This window comes from Canis lupus, chromosome 6 (assembly GCF_011100685.1).
Source record: "Canis lupus familiaris isolate Mischka breed German Shepherd chromosome 6, alternate assembly UU_Cfam_GSD_1.0, whole genome shotgun sequence".
Taxonomy (NCBI): Eukaryota; Metazoa; Chordata; class Mammalia; order Carnivora; family Canidae; genus Canis; species Canis lupus.
The window spans coordinates 31,588,461-31,602,221 of NC_049227.1; the positions used below are offsets into that span (position 1 = coordinate 31,588,461).

Sequence of the window (13,761 nt, forward strand, 5' to 3'; positions counted from 1 at the left end):
ATGTGGAAATAGCACATGCTCTGGAGCCGTCACGCTGCTCTTCCCAAGCCCGTGTCCAGGGCCAGCGCAGGGGCAGCAGGAGAGGCCGCAGTGCGAGAATCGGCACCAAGGAAACCAGAAGATGCTACAGCAGGCTTTCCTTATCCTTGCGTTTTTTTGGTTTTTGTTTTTGTTTGTTTTGTCATTCTCCCCATCCTTCCCCCAGCCCACTGGCCCGGAGGACACTGGTTAAGAGTGTGGGTTTAGGAGCTAAGTGGCCTGGGTTCATCTCCTGACTCTGCCACTTAGGAGTGCTGAGGCCATGGGCACCAGACTTAAGCGCTCAGAGTGTCTCGAATCTTCTCTGTTAAGTGGGGCTGGTGATAGCTGCTCCCCGTAGGGCATCACGACAGTCAGATGGGATGATGCAGGCACACAGCCTAGGATGGTGCCTGCATACAGTAGGGGCTCCGTACGAAGCGGTGGGTGCTGGTGCTGGTGGTGCTGTTACTGTGTTCTTGTTATTAGCGGGTAGGCTTCTCGCTTCTCTCCCTGCTGGAGGGGGAACCGGGATGACCTGCCGAGATCCATCCTGCTGTGCCTGGCTCTGGAAAGCTAGTCCTGACGCCCAATGCTTGGGGCTGGAGGCCTCCCCGGAGGAGGAAAAGTGCTCCAGGGTGGACACTGGCCTTCCCCAGGGGGGAATGATGCTCAGCCAGGCACAGCAGCGTGCATACTTGCTGGGGGGCTCAAAAGTGTGCGTGTCTAGGCCCAGAGAATTGTGGGTGTTGCTGGGGAAAGGCAGCCCCCAGGTGGAGGGAAACAGATCTGAGCCCATCCAGAAGGCAGGCAGCAATCCTGGAATGGAGGGGCCCCGGGATGGCTGCCCCAAGCTGGGGTGACAGAGCGTCTTTATGGCTCATGGCAGTTGGGGACCAGTCATGACAGTGGCAGTCACCCCCACCCCCGCCCCCAAACACAGGGGCCTGGCCTGTGGGCCCTGTGTGAAGAAGTAACAGCAGGCCAAGGGTAGCCCAAGGGTAGGCAGGGTGCTCCCAGCACCAGAGGACCCCTGGTCAGCCAGGTGTGGGTGTGAGGCCCAGTCCTGGCCTTGGCCCAAGCCTGGGGGCAGCGTGGGGGCTGCCAGCAGGGAGCCAGGACCAAACCAAGTATCTGCTGAAGCCTAAGGAGTGCGTGCTCTTGAATACAGTCCTTCATGTCCTTGTGCATATTTGGACACTCAGAGGCTGTGCTGGTCAGGCCTACAGACAAGGCTCGGAGCCTGCAAACCACCCATTATTAGCCATCACTGCTCATACTTCTGAAGAACATTTACTTTTTTCTTTTTTCTCTCATTTACCTATTTGCGCATTAAAAATGACAAAAAAGATGGTCACCTCACTAACTGTATGAAATATGCTAAGACCCCTGTAATATCTAGGTCGTGGCCACGTGAACACTTACTGAGCTTTTACTAGAGTGTAAAGCCCACAAGTGCAGGTATCCTGTCTGGCTCCGAGCACAGAGCCTAGCACGTAGTTGGTGCTCAATGAATACTTGATAAAGAATTTAAAAAGGGGGTGGACTGTGTGCCAGGGATTCCGTGGAGAGAAGTCCAGCTACATGGCCTCATTTCGTCGGGTCTTAGGATACCTTAGGTGGAGGGGCGCCTGGGTGGCTCAGTGGTTGAGCCTCTGCCTTTGGCTCAGGGTGTGACCCTGGAGCCCTGGGACCGAGTCCCACATTGGGCTCCCCGCAGGGAGCCTGCTTCTCCCTCTGCCTGGGTCTCTGCCTCTGTGTCATAGATAGATAGATAGAGAGATAGATAGATAACTTTAAAAAAAAGAGCTACCTTAAGTGGAAAATGCTAATGCATTCTGTTTGCAGTCCTGTCTGAAGGCAGGGAAATGGCTGAGATAACCCTGGGGTCCCCCCGCTACCCCCCCCCCCCCCCCCAGGTTGCCTAGTCTCTCATGCTGACTCCCTCTGATTCCCAGGCTGCAGAACTGTTCCTGACACTGGTGTCTGAGCTCCAGGGCCTCTCCCCAGATGAGCTGTTGGCCCTGTGGCGACAATCTTCCTTTAAATGCCGGGACAACTGGTAAGGACCTTCCTGCAGGGACGTGGGAGGTGGGGAGGGGACCAGGAGCTGGTTGGCGGTCCTGGTGGGGCTGGGTGGTCTTGACAGTGTCCCAGGTCCCCACTGAGGGGTGGATGGTGATATCGCATCTCCTCTCATCCCTGGGATATTGACTTGTCTTTCAGTCTGGGGATGGCTGCCAAGAAGGTGATTAAGCGGGGAGCTCGGAGGTTCCCACGGACCGAGCCCTCTTGGGACTAAAGCTGAAAGGCCCCGCAGTATAAATACAGGCATTGTTCCCTCCCTGACTGGGACCCTCTTGTGGAGAGCTGGAATTAGCATTCCAATGTGCCTTGGGTACCCCTCTAACCATAGGTGGGGGTGTCGGCCAGGCTGGGATCCCACCACCTGGATGCTGCTGATGTGGGGCCAGCAAGGGGGGGTGTATATAGAGACCCCGGGGTCCACCGGGGAGCCGGGGGGTTAGGGGGTGTCTCCAAGGAGCTTCGTGAGCTCAGGGCTGTGCAGAGGGGAAGCTTGCGGTTCCTTCCCAAAATCTAGCCGCTCTTCAGGACCCTGAGAGATCCGGAGGCGTGACTTTCTCAAAGGCTCCTGAAAAGGTCTCCAAAAAGTTATCAGCTCCAAAATACGAAAGGAAAAAAAAAAAAAAAAAAAAGGAGTGCAAAATCAGCATTACCAAATGTCTAATTGACTGACTGCAAAACCTAATGGCTAAGATGCTTCATCATCTTCTGAAACCCTCTCTTTTACTTTTATTTTTTAAAGACTGATTATCAGAGAGAGACAGACAGACAGTGCATGGGGAGGGGGAGGGGCAGAGGGCGAGAACCTCAAGCAGGTTCCACGCTGAGCATGGAGCCCGACATGGGACTTGATCTCACAACCCTGAGATCAGGACCTGAGCTGAAATCAGAAGTCAGATGCTTAACCGACTGAGCCACCCAGGCGCCCCTGTATTCCCCGGTTTAACCCCCACAAGGACCTCGTGGGGTAGGTGGCTTTATCATGTTCCTACTTTACATTTGTGGCAGGAAGTCAAAGCACAGAGCAGTTAGGAAACTGGCCCAAAGTCACACAGCAGAGTTGGGATTTGAACCCCAGTGGTCTCTGCTTCTCCATCCAGTACCTCTGGGCTTAAATATGTGATGTTTGACTTAGGCACAGTTTAATTATGTCTCCTGTAGAAAAGGGCCTGGAGTCTTCAGAGGGAATTGCCTGTTTCCCAGGGACATACCCCACCTGCTACCCTAAGCTTTCCTACAAGCCCGTGTCTCCGCTGTCCAAATAGATGTTGGGAGTCAGGGAGGTGGGGAGGCTCATCCCAAGCCCAGGAGTTTCTGAGAAGACACATGCTCTTCGAGTTCTCTTGCCCCTGCTGCCGCCTCTGTTTCTGGCCAGACCGAGGTCCCCAGGGCCCAAAACTATAGGGAAAAGAGGAGGTGCGAGGGTGAGGGGTGGAAAGAACGGGTAGGATGCTGCTGAGAGGAAGTGACCTCTGTGTTCCCAAGGACTCTCGGGCATGTTGGGGGTGAGGGGGCTTGTACATCGGCATTCCCATTCCCCAGATGAGCAAGCTGAGGCCAGAGACTGTTTATGGGCAGAGGGTGTGTATGTGGGTCGGGGTGGGGGTCTGACCATCTGCAGTCACGGGTATCCCTCACCAGGGTGGGGGTGGCCCCGTGCACCCACAGCTGTGCACCCTGCTGGCTCATGGCGCCTCTCGTTTCTGCTGTGACCCGGGAACCCACCTCCCGTTCGGTTCTGTCCCCACTCAGAGCCTACTGTTGTATAAAGGTTGAGAACGTCTTCTGAGCTTCTGAACCTTTCTGGAATCTTGAAAAAGAAAAGAAAAGCAGAGGCCTGATGTTGACCTGGGGCTGAGGGCACAAGCAGCAACCTGCCAGTGGGTGGTTCTGGTTCGGTGCCGGGGTCCTTGCCCCTCCTTCATGACCGTGGCAGGTTTTAGCAGAACAGTGGACAGGGCTCGTGTTGCCCGAAGCTGCGGGTTTCCTGGGCGGGCGGACCTGGCAGGGTTTGGACTGGGCTGCCGTTGTCCCCGTGGACCCTAAAAGCCAGGCTGCCCGGGTCCCAGGCCCAGCCCCTTCTGAGGCGTGTGATGTTGGACACGTGCCCGTCGTGCTGCCTGGAGCCTCCTGGCGTCCCCGGGATGACCTGAGTCGGCCTCCAGGTGAGGCCTGGAAGGTGCTCAGGACATGCGGGCCGCCTCTGTGACGTCCCTCGGTGTCCCTCCACCTCAGGCAGCCGCTGGTGGACGCCCTGCCCTCCTGTGGCACCGAGCCCTGTGTGGGCCTCATGAAGGACCTCATCGTGTCCGGGGAGGTGGAGGTGGACCAGACGGAAGCCTGGCTCTGGTCGCTGGCCTTCATCCCGCAGCCCACGGATGCCATGGTCCACATGCTGCTGGTGAGCCCCCCGCTCCCCACCTGGGCCCCTGTCATCCCTTCCCCACTTGGCTGCTGATTGCACACCGGGGGTGACCTGCTTTGATCGGGGCTTTGCACCAGCACAGAGAGGTCTTGGGTTCGAGTCTCAGCAGTGTGATTCTGAGCAAGTGACCTAACCTCTCTGGGCCCGTTTTCTGATCTGATTGACGGGAAGGGAACCGGTGCCTCCCTCCTGGGCTGGTGGTAAGATGCAGGAGGATGTGTGCAAACCGATTCTCCTGGGGTCTGGCACCGAGTCTGAGCCTCGTAAGTGAGAGCTGTTCCCATTATCGGAAACAAATACGTCTACCGAGTCTTGAGGCCAAGAACCGTGTGTGACGGTGGGCCAAGGGTTTCTAACAACCCAGTGGTCCTGGGTAACCGTGAGCCTGCCTCTGGGACCGAGGGGCTTTGAGGGCATCCGTGTTGCAGGAAACTGAGGTCCACAGAGGCCGGGCAGCTCGCCTGGGGAGAGGCGGGTGCTCCCTCCTCCTCCACGGCCTGTGTCCTCACTCGCTCTGGGGGCACCATCACTTGTCGCTCCTCACCCTGCTGTGCCAGGCTGGCAGCGGGTGGGGATTCAGAGGACATCGCAGGGAACAGGGGTGAGCACGCCGGTGATGGGCCAGCCAGGGTCCCCGGGAGCAGCAGAGACCCCTGCCTCGCCAGCAGGATCTTTGGGTCTCTCGTGTTGGTCAGGCTGGGGCTCACTCTCTGGGCAGGCAGAGGGTAGGGAGCGCTCACCCCTGACCCCTGACCCCTGACTCTGGGGTTGGCTGTGTGGTTGGCTCGGCTCAGCAGGCGGGGCCTGGGCTGGGTCGCCAGGGGCATTGCCCACGCTTCATGGCCTGGCAGGTGACACTCTGGCTACCTGCAATGCTAGCCTCTCCGGGACTCTCAGGGCTGAGTCAGGGCTGGCAGGCTCAGTCTCCTGGAGACCGGCCCTCCCTCCCTGCCCCCCCCCTTTGTTTGTTCTGTACAAGAGAGGTGACTAAGTGTGCAGACTCCCTGTTCTAGACTCCCAGATTCAATCCCAGCTCTGCCCCTTTGACCTTCAGCCAACCACTTGAATTTCTGTGCCTCGTTTCTCCATCTATGTGGTAGGGGTAACACATAGGGAGACTCTGTGGATTCATGCGTTGTTGGGATGTGTGCCAAGTGACATGCACGGGGCTGGTATTGCTGCTGTGACTATGTCAGGGAGACGGGGTGAGCAGAGCCAGTGGGGTCCCTCGGCTCACAGAGGCCAGGATCTCCTTCACCTGCCTCACTTGCCCTCCAGACCAGGGCTTGCACCTGTCTGGACTGGTTCGCTCGTTCTCTTGTCCAGTCCACAAGGATGCATGAGTGCTGGGGGTGTGCCAGGCGTGTGCCAGGTATGTGCCGGGCAAGTGCTGGCAATGCAGGTTGCTTTTTTGCAGCCTGGAAGGGGTGGGGAGTGGAAGAGGAGAAGGCTCCTGCACCCTGGTGTAGGGGTGGCTGAGGATCGGGGCGGCGCCCTGTCGAGCACGAGCACCTGGGGTGGGCCCCTGATCTGACTCAGCCTGGGCCCAGCTGCTGCTGCCACTGCCACCTGAGCCGGATGGGGAGTGCAGTCTGGCCCCCAGAGGAGGGCCGGGGTCTCCTGCTCCTCAGGGACAGACCCAGCGGACCCCAGCATGTGCCCGAAGGCGGGGCAGGTGTAAGGAGAGTTGACTTTTCAGGCCGTTTTGGAGCTGGCCATAGAACACAGCTATTATGAAAGATTATCTAAGCCTGCAGGTAGAGAAATAACATTAAAAGCCCTGATCGAGACCTACTGCCTAATTCTGCTGCGGCGCCGCATCCCTGCCCTTGGGCTTATTTTACGGTGGACGTGCACCTGCCACATGACAGCCACTCCCCGCTCAGGGGGGCTCTTCCTGCAGCGAGCGAGTGGCGAGCACTGTGTGGGAGCATTTGCACCACAGAACTTGGCAAATGTTACCCGTGAGGACTTTTGTTTCCCCCCTGGGTGGGTGGCGGGGGGAGTGGTTGCTAACCATTTACTCCAACACCTCTGGCCACTCTGCCGTGTTCTGCTCAGAGGACCTCACCACCCCCACCTTGCTCCTCCAAACTGGTGAGCCCCGGGGGTTCTCATCCTCGGCGCTGTTGACACCTGGGGCTGTCCTGTGTTATTAGAGTGCCGTCAGCAGTGTCCCTGGTCTTGGCCTGCTGGATGCCAGCAGGTCTGTTTCTCCGTTGTGACAGCCCAGACTGTCTTCAGACATCATCAGTTGTCCTGCGCTTGTCACGTGTCAGCCCAATGGCACAGTCCTCCCTCCTGGATACACAGAGAGGGCCGCCTGGGTGCTTTCGAGAGTGCCCGGTGGACAGATCCCACCACACACCGGTTCCTACAGACTCTCAGGGTGGGGGGCCCAGCCCAGGCCTCTGGATTTTTTAGGAATCTGTGTGCACCAGGGTGCAGGCCCATCTGTACATGGCAAAGCCTCTGAAGGGTGGCTCAGGTGGCTCAGGTGGGGGCCGGTTTCTGTCCCCAGCCGCTCCTGCACACCTCGGGGGCCAGCCCCACCGCCTTCCTTGGTATCTCGGCCCTGGTGCACAACCTCTGTGCCTCCCTGGACGGGCCCTGTGGACAGCTGCCTGGTGTCGGCTCCCTCGTGAGGACCCTGGGACAGGCCTTGGGTGCCAACTGCACCTTCCAGGAGCCCTCGGACGCTGACCAGGTGAGGATGAGCGGCATCCCAGGTGCAGCCCCATGGTGGGGCCCGAGCCATGCAGGGGAGCCCACTGCTGCGTGGGTGGGTGGGCTGAGCACCCCCCTCCCCAGGCCTGAAGGCCCTTTTGCCATCTCGTTCCAGCTCCGGCTTGTGCTGAAGGCGATTGGCAACGCGGGCCTGGCGGCCACAGCTCTCAGCCCCACACTGAGCACCTGCGCGTCTCAGAGGGGCTGCCCCCCTGAGGTCCGCCTGGGGGCCATCCAGGCCTTCCGGAGGGTCCCCTGCTCTGCAAACGTGAGCTCCTGCATGTCATTCGCTGGGGTTACGATTGGGTGGCCATGGCTCTCGAACCACCGTTTGCTAATTCACTTCTTTGTTCATTCATTCATCATAGGTATACTGAGCTCCTACTATGCACTGGGCCCTCGTGTGAATAGGTGTCAGGTCTCTGATGTCGCGGAGCCTGTCTCTGGTGGGAGGCATTACTTAGCGACCAAACGCACAAACAAGCCTATGGTTGCAAACCGTATAGAAGCCGTCCTGTGCTGCAAACGCTCTAGTTCCGGGGTTTGCAGGCTTTGGACCACAGGCCACATCCTCGCTGGCTGTTTTGTACACAGCACTTTGCTAGAATGCAGCTGCTCCCGCTCATTTATGTGTTGCCTGGGGCTGCTGTCTTGCTACAACTGCAGAACTGAGCAGTGGCAGGAGAGTGCATGGCTCACAAAGCCAGAAAAATTTACCATGTGTCCCTTTGCCAAAAAAGGTTGCTGATCACTGGACTAGTCGCTCCCCTACGACTGTAGGTCAAAGCCAAAGTCCTTAGAGTGACAGAGCAGGCCCGTGTGCTCTGACCACGGGCCCACTTAACACCTCGTGGCTCCATCTCCTACTTCCCTCACCCCACCCTGGCTCTCCAGCCACACTGGGCTGCCTCTAGTTCCTCGAACACTCCAGGCCCACTTTTGCCACAGGCCCTTTGAACATGCTATTCTCTCTTCCTGGGATGTGCTTCCCCTCGGCATCCCCAGGCTTCACTTCTTTACCTTCTGCAGGTTTTTGTTTAAAAATCACTTTCACTCTGGGGTCCCCCTGGGCTTTTCCACATAATCCTTTCCTCTTTTAGTATTTACCACCTAATGGGATCTATATTTCACATCTTAACCTTGTTTGCTGTCAGTCTCCTGGCACGAGTAGGTGAGCTTCAGGTGGACAGGAGCTGGGCTTGTTTTGCTCCTGTCACCTAGCACAGTGCCGGGCACATAGTAGGTGCTCAGTAAATATCTCCGCAAGGAGTAGATGGGTGGGTGGCTGTGCTATGAAGGAAAGCAGCAAGTGCTGAGGGAGAAAGTCACAGGGGGAGGGAGGTGGCTTGTTTAGGAAGGGGCCAGGGCAAGCCAAGCCCTCTAGAGAATACCTCCTGTGTGTCAGGCACCGAGCTGTTTTTATAAATAAAGTTGTGTTGGAATGCAGCCATACCCATCTATTTACCTGTTGTTACCTGTGGAGATTGGTGAGCCTCTGGGCTGGGGCTGGGGGAGGATGGGTTTAGCGGTGACCCTACCGTCTCCCATAACCTGCCCACAGGTGAGAGGGTTGGAGAGGCCTCCTGGGGTGGAATTTTGTGAGAGCTGGGACAAGGCAGCAGGGCCATCTGCTGGAGCCAGAGCAGCTTGGGGGATGTCATGCTCCAGGGTAGAGGCAGGTGGAGGTGGATGGGCTCCAGATGATGGCCTTCTCTCTGCCCAAGCCAGCGATCTGTGCTTTCCCGTCTCTACCAAAATCCGGAGGAGGACGCTGAGATCCGCATCAACGCCTACCTGGCCCTGATGAGATGCCCTGGTGAAGAGGTGTTTGCCCAGGTGCGGCGCACCCAGGCAAGCGAGCAGTCCACCCAGGGTGAGCAGTGGCAGCTGGAGGAAGGGATGTGGGGCTGGCCCGGAGCTTCCTGGTGGGTGCAGGGGTTTGGGAGCATGCTCTTGCTCTGTCTCCTAGATACTCTCCTAACCCATTCCTGTTCTCCGTTTATTGCCATACCACCTGAACAAGTGGCCTTGTGTGCCCCCCACCTCATGTGTATGTCAGTTGGATGACCTCAGACCAATTGCTTCTCCTCTCTGCTCCTCCGTTTCCTCATCTGTAAAAAGGACTGGATGTCACTGGCTTCCCTGGTAGCTCTGGTCACTTCCTGACCTAGTACCTGGGAGACCAGAGACAGAGGAAGGATAGTATCTGCAAATCTCAGATCCCTTCTGAGGTCAAGGAGTTTCCTTTAAACAGGAGCCTCTGGCCATAGTTTTCCTGAACTTAAAAGCAAAACTTTAGAAAATAAGATCAACTGATTTTTCAAAAATCTTTTCCATGCTCAGTGAGTTGAGTGTCTGGAGCCTGACAGCCTGGGTTCAAATCTCAGCTCAACTACTTCTTTGTTGAAGTATGCATGCCTTTGAACAGGTTGCTAAACCTTTCTGAGCCTCTATTTCTACATCTGTGAAGTGGGGATGATAATACCACCTCCCTCATACAGGGAGCATAAAATGAGTTAATACACACAGATATTGAGAGCATCTTAAGTGTTGCATGTGTGGCTGTTTAGAATATGCATTGCATTTAGAAACGCAAGTTTCAGAGCAGACAGGAAAGTAGAAGTGGAAAATAAAAGCCCACCTTCTTCTTCCCCTGGCCCTTAAGTCCCATTTCCCGAGGGCATTCCCTGGAAACAGTTCTCTTGTACATCCCAACCTGAACTTGTAGTGCGTAGACGAGCTTGTCCATGTAGCTCCTAAACAACAGCATCTCAGAATCATGTTATACTTGCTATTGTGCTCCTTGCTTTTGTCTTTGATGTTTCTGGGGGCTCTTTCCACATCAGAGCATGTGGACCCTTATGTACTGCTGCATGATATGCTACTAGGACCTTGTACCATAATCCATTTTACCAGTCCCCACTGATGGGCATTTCAGTCATTTCTGGGTTTTTGCTATGAGAAACAACCAGCAAGAAGGAACTTCCCTGCATATCCGCCTTTGGGCCCTTGTGCTAATCTAGCCATAGTATAATCTCCCCAGAGGGACAGACAGCCAATTTAAAGGGTGTACACATGTCAAAGTGATGTTGCTGAATTACCTTCTAAAGAATTGGTACTGCTTGAAGATGCAACTGTTTGTTGGCTGTTTCAGGGATGGAGTGAGATGTGTGTGAGATAGGAGGAGAGGGGGCTGTTTTGCATCAAACAGGCCACTGAGCCAAGCCCCATCACTAGGGAACCAGCCAAAGGGCTCAGCCTCGATGGAGGCCCTGGGTATAACAGGCCTGTGTGTTGCCCAATAGGAACGAAAGACAGACTCCACTTTGTTCCTTGGTGAGTTGCTCTAGAATCTCTCTGTTGGGCGTCCTGAGAGCCTGAGAGGTTTGGGGGTTCCCAGTTAGACTCTAATATCCCTTATTGGACTCTTTCCTGTCAGTGCTCTCTTTTGATTTTTTACCCCTCCAGAGAGCCTGAGAGGGTCCCCTTCACGAATTGCATGTCACCATTTTCCCAACCCTGAAAGATACTCAGGTCTTTGGGTCCAGGCTTTGTCTTGATTGGTCTGCACAAACAGGCCTGGAAGATGGGTTGCTATTTTATTTTACAGATGAGGAAACTAATCCTCAGAGAAGTAGAGTAACCATCCAGAGGTCACACAGCTCCTGAGTGGTGGAACTGAGATTCAGACTTGGGTCTGTGAAGCCAGAGCTTTCCCTATGGTGCCTCTTTTCCCTTCAGGAAGGCACCTCAGAAAGCTGTGCACAGGCTAGATTCCTAAGTCCCATTAAGTCAGTGCTGGGGCCACTGTTTCTGGAAGAAAATGTGGATAACTAAGCTCCAGAGAAGCCCCTGGTGTGTAGAAATAGCAGGACTCAGGAGAAGGGCTCAGGGGGCTGTTTTCTCCGGGCTGTGCCAGCTCCAGATCCATCTGTCCCCCACCTCCTCTTCCCTCCCCTCCCTGCTGGCCATGACTGGACTCCAGTGGGCTCCTTTGTGTGGAGTCACCTGATGCAGCTGCTGGAAACTGATGACCCTCTGAAGCGAGCTCTCCAGGAGGCCCTCCCTGAGGACATCCTGAGCCAGGAGTTCCAGCCAGAGACCTGGAAACACTCATCCTATTCCGATGTCACCTTCCGCTCAGGTATGGCCTTCCTAGGTGGCCTCTGTCTTGCTCTGGAGCCAGGAAGCCTTGGGGACCTGGGAGCTCTAACTCTTGAGGACACGTGGATTAGAGATGCTTTTTCCCAAATGTCACCTGTTCATATGTAAATCAGCATCGATTCCATTGCCTGCCTGTGAATTGGAGAACTTTCTTCCCTGTGTTACAAGGAGATTAGCACCCAGCCGAAGCTGTCACCTCCTTTATCAGGATGAAACAGAGCATCCAGAAGGAAACAGTGTTCTAGCCTAGGCACCTAAACAACCTCAGCCACTCCGGAAGTCTGGGGGTAGAAAGTGGGGTTCTCTGGCTGCCCCCTCTCTGCCTGCCAGCAGGTGTGGGTACATCTGTGACCCTCCTGGCCTTCCCTTTGCCCTTGATGAGGCTTAAGGCTGAGACACGTGTCCTGCTGGAGAGGACACACCACGTCTTGCCCTGTCTCAATCTATAGCCCCTCAGTGTTCAGATCCTGGTGGTGAGGGGTAGGGAGGGTACTGATCCCCTCTCTTCTCCTAGTGTCTGGCAGTCTGGGAATGAACCTGGAGCGGACCCTTCTCTTTTCTCCAGCCTCCTTTCTCCCCCGTTTTGCCATGACTAACCTGACCATCCATGCCCTAGGTCATGGCTTCAACCTCCTGGAGGTAAGAGAGGGCCTGCCATAGTCTTTTCTAGACTCGGGGCCAGAAATGATCCCATCCACCTCTTGTCTGTATTGATCCACTCCTCCATCCATCTACCCACTCATCCATCCATCCATCCCATCCCTCCCTCTCATCCATCTCTTTTATCTCACTAATCTCTGTACCTTCCCACCCATCTCTCTATCTGCCATCTCACCTACCCATCCATTCACCTATTCTCCCAGCCAGCCAGCTGCCTACCCAGCCATTTGTCCATCCGTCACCCAGCCATCAATATAGCTGTATATCCATCTACCTTCATGCATCATCTACCCACCCCCATCCATCCATTTATGTAGCTCCCCACCCATTTCCCCATCAACCTCTCACCCCTGCATCTATTCATCTATTCTAGTGATCCACACACACCGCTGTGCACCCATGTACTCATGTATCTATCCACATATCCATCCCTACATATATCTACACATACGTACAACCCCCATCCATCCATCCATCCATCCATCCATCCATCCATCCATCCTCCCATTCATCCGTCTGTCTTTCCATCCATCCGTCATCCTTCTCCATCTATTCATGAATGTGCCATTATACCCTCTCTCCACCTACCCTCTTCCCCACCCATCCATCCATCCACCCACACTTATCCACCCACTCACCATTGTACAAATATCTGTCTTCTAACCTGACATGTGCCAGGTGCTGTGCTAGGTTCTAAGAATATGACAGTCAACAAGAAAGACCTGATCCCTGTCCAGAAAGGTAGATAAGAAACGAGTACATATTGATAAAACAACAGCAACATTAAGTGTTGTGTTCAGGAAGATGAAGTTTGAGCTGTGATCTGAAGAAGGAGCATGAGCAACCTAGTGAAGAGCTGAGGTAAGAACCTTCCAGGCAGGGGCACCAGGATGTGCAAAGGTCCTGTGACAAGAAAGGACTTGATGTGTCCCAAGAAGCAGAAGTAGACCAGGGAGTGAGGAGAGAGGTAAGATGGGAGGGCAGAGAGGATCAGGACCTACGTCATAGGAAAGTTTTAAGCTGGAGAGTGATGTGACATGATTTGAACATTCTTTTTTTAAAATTTATTTATTTATTCATGAGCGATAGAGAGAGAGGGAGAGACACAGTCAGAGGGAGAAGCAGGCTCCATGCAGGGAGCCTGACGTGGGACTCGATCCTGGGCCCCCAGGATCACACCCTGGGCTGCAGGCGGCACTAAACCGCTGCGCCACCAGGGCTGCCCATGATTTGAACATTCTTGCCATTGCATGAAGAATGGATTGTGGGGGTGCAGCAACAGAAAAAGGGGTATCTCTGAGGTTCTATGTCCAGCAAACTTAAGTGTAATGGATTACCTTGGGGCCCTTCCATTTCCTTCCATTTCCCAGGCCCCCGAGACTTGTCTGAGGGAGGGTGCTCTCTGTGCCCTGTCCTGACCCCTTCTAATTTATGGAGAACAGGGAGTTTGTCCAAATATTGCCAGCTAGGGGCATGAGCTTAGATCTGCCAATGGCTGACCTGCTGGTGACTTCTGGACAAATGCTCTTGGAGACATCTGGGTGGAATGATGGAAGCACAGTAGATGTAAAGAAGAAGGGAAGAAGGGAAGGTGGCTGGAAGGATAAAAGGATGGATGGATGGATGGATGGATGGATGGATGGATGGATAGATGGATAGATGGGAAGGATTAAAGAGTGACT

General features: G+C 55.0%; 1 protein-coding gene across 1 annotated transcript in view; it reads left to right on the top strand.

The window, feature by feature from the left end:
* LOC111096475 overlaps window positions 1-13,761 on the top strand; it is a 143,805-nt gene that overhangs the window by 18,531 nt on the left and 111,513 nt on the right. The window contains exons 9-15 of the mRNA XM_038540358.1: window positions 1,977-2,080; window positions 4,339-4,504; window positions 7,050-7,235; window positions 7,371-7,523; window positions 8,984-9,128; window positions 11,241-11,399; window positions 11,934-12,058. Coding sequence (XP_038396286.1) covers window positions 1,977-2,080; window positions 4,339-4,504; window positions 7,050-7,235; window positions 7,371-7,523; window positions 8,984-9,128; window positions 11,241-11,399; window positions 11,934-12,058 — 1,038 coding nt within the window. The remainder of the gene's footprint in view (window positions 1-1,976; window positions 2,081-4,338; window positions 4,505-7,049; window positions 7,236-7,370; window positions 7,524-8,983; window positions 9,129-11,240; window positions 11,400-11,933; window positions 12,059-13,761) is intronic.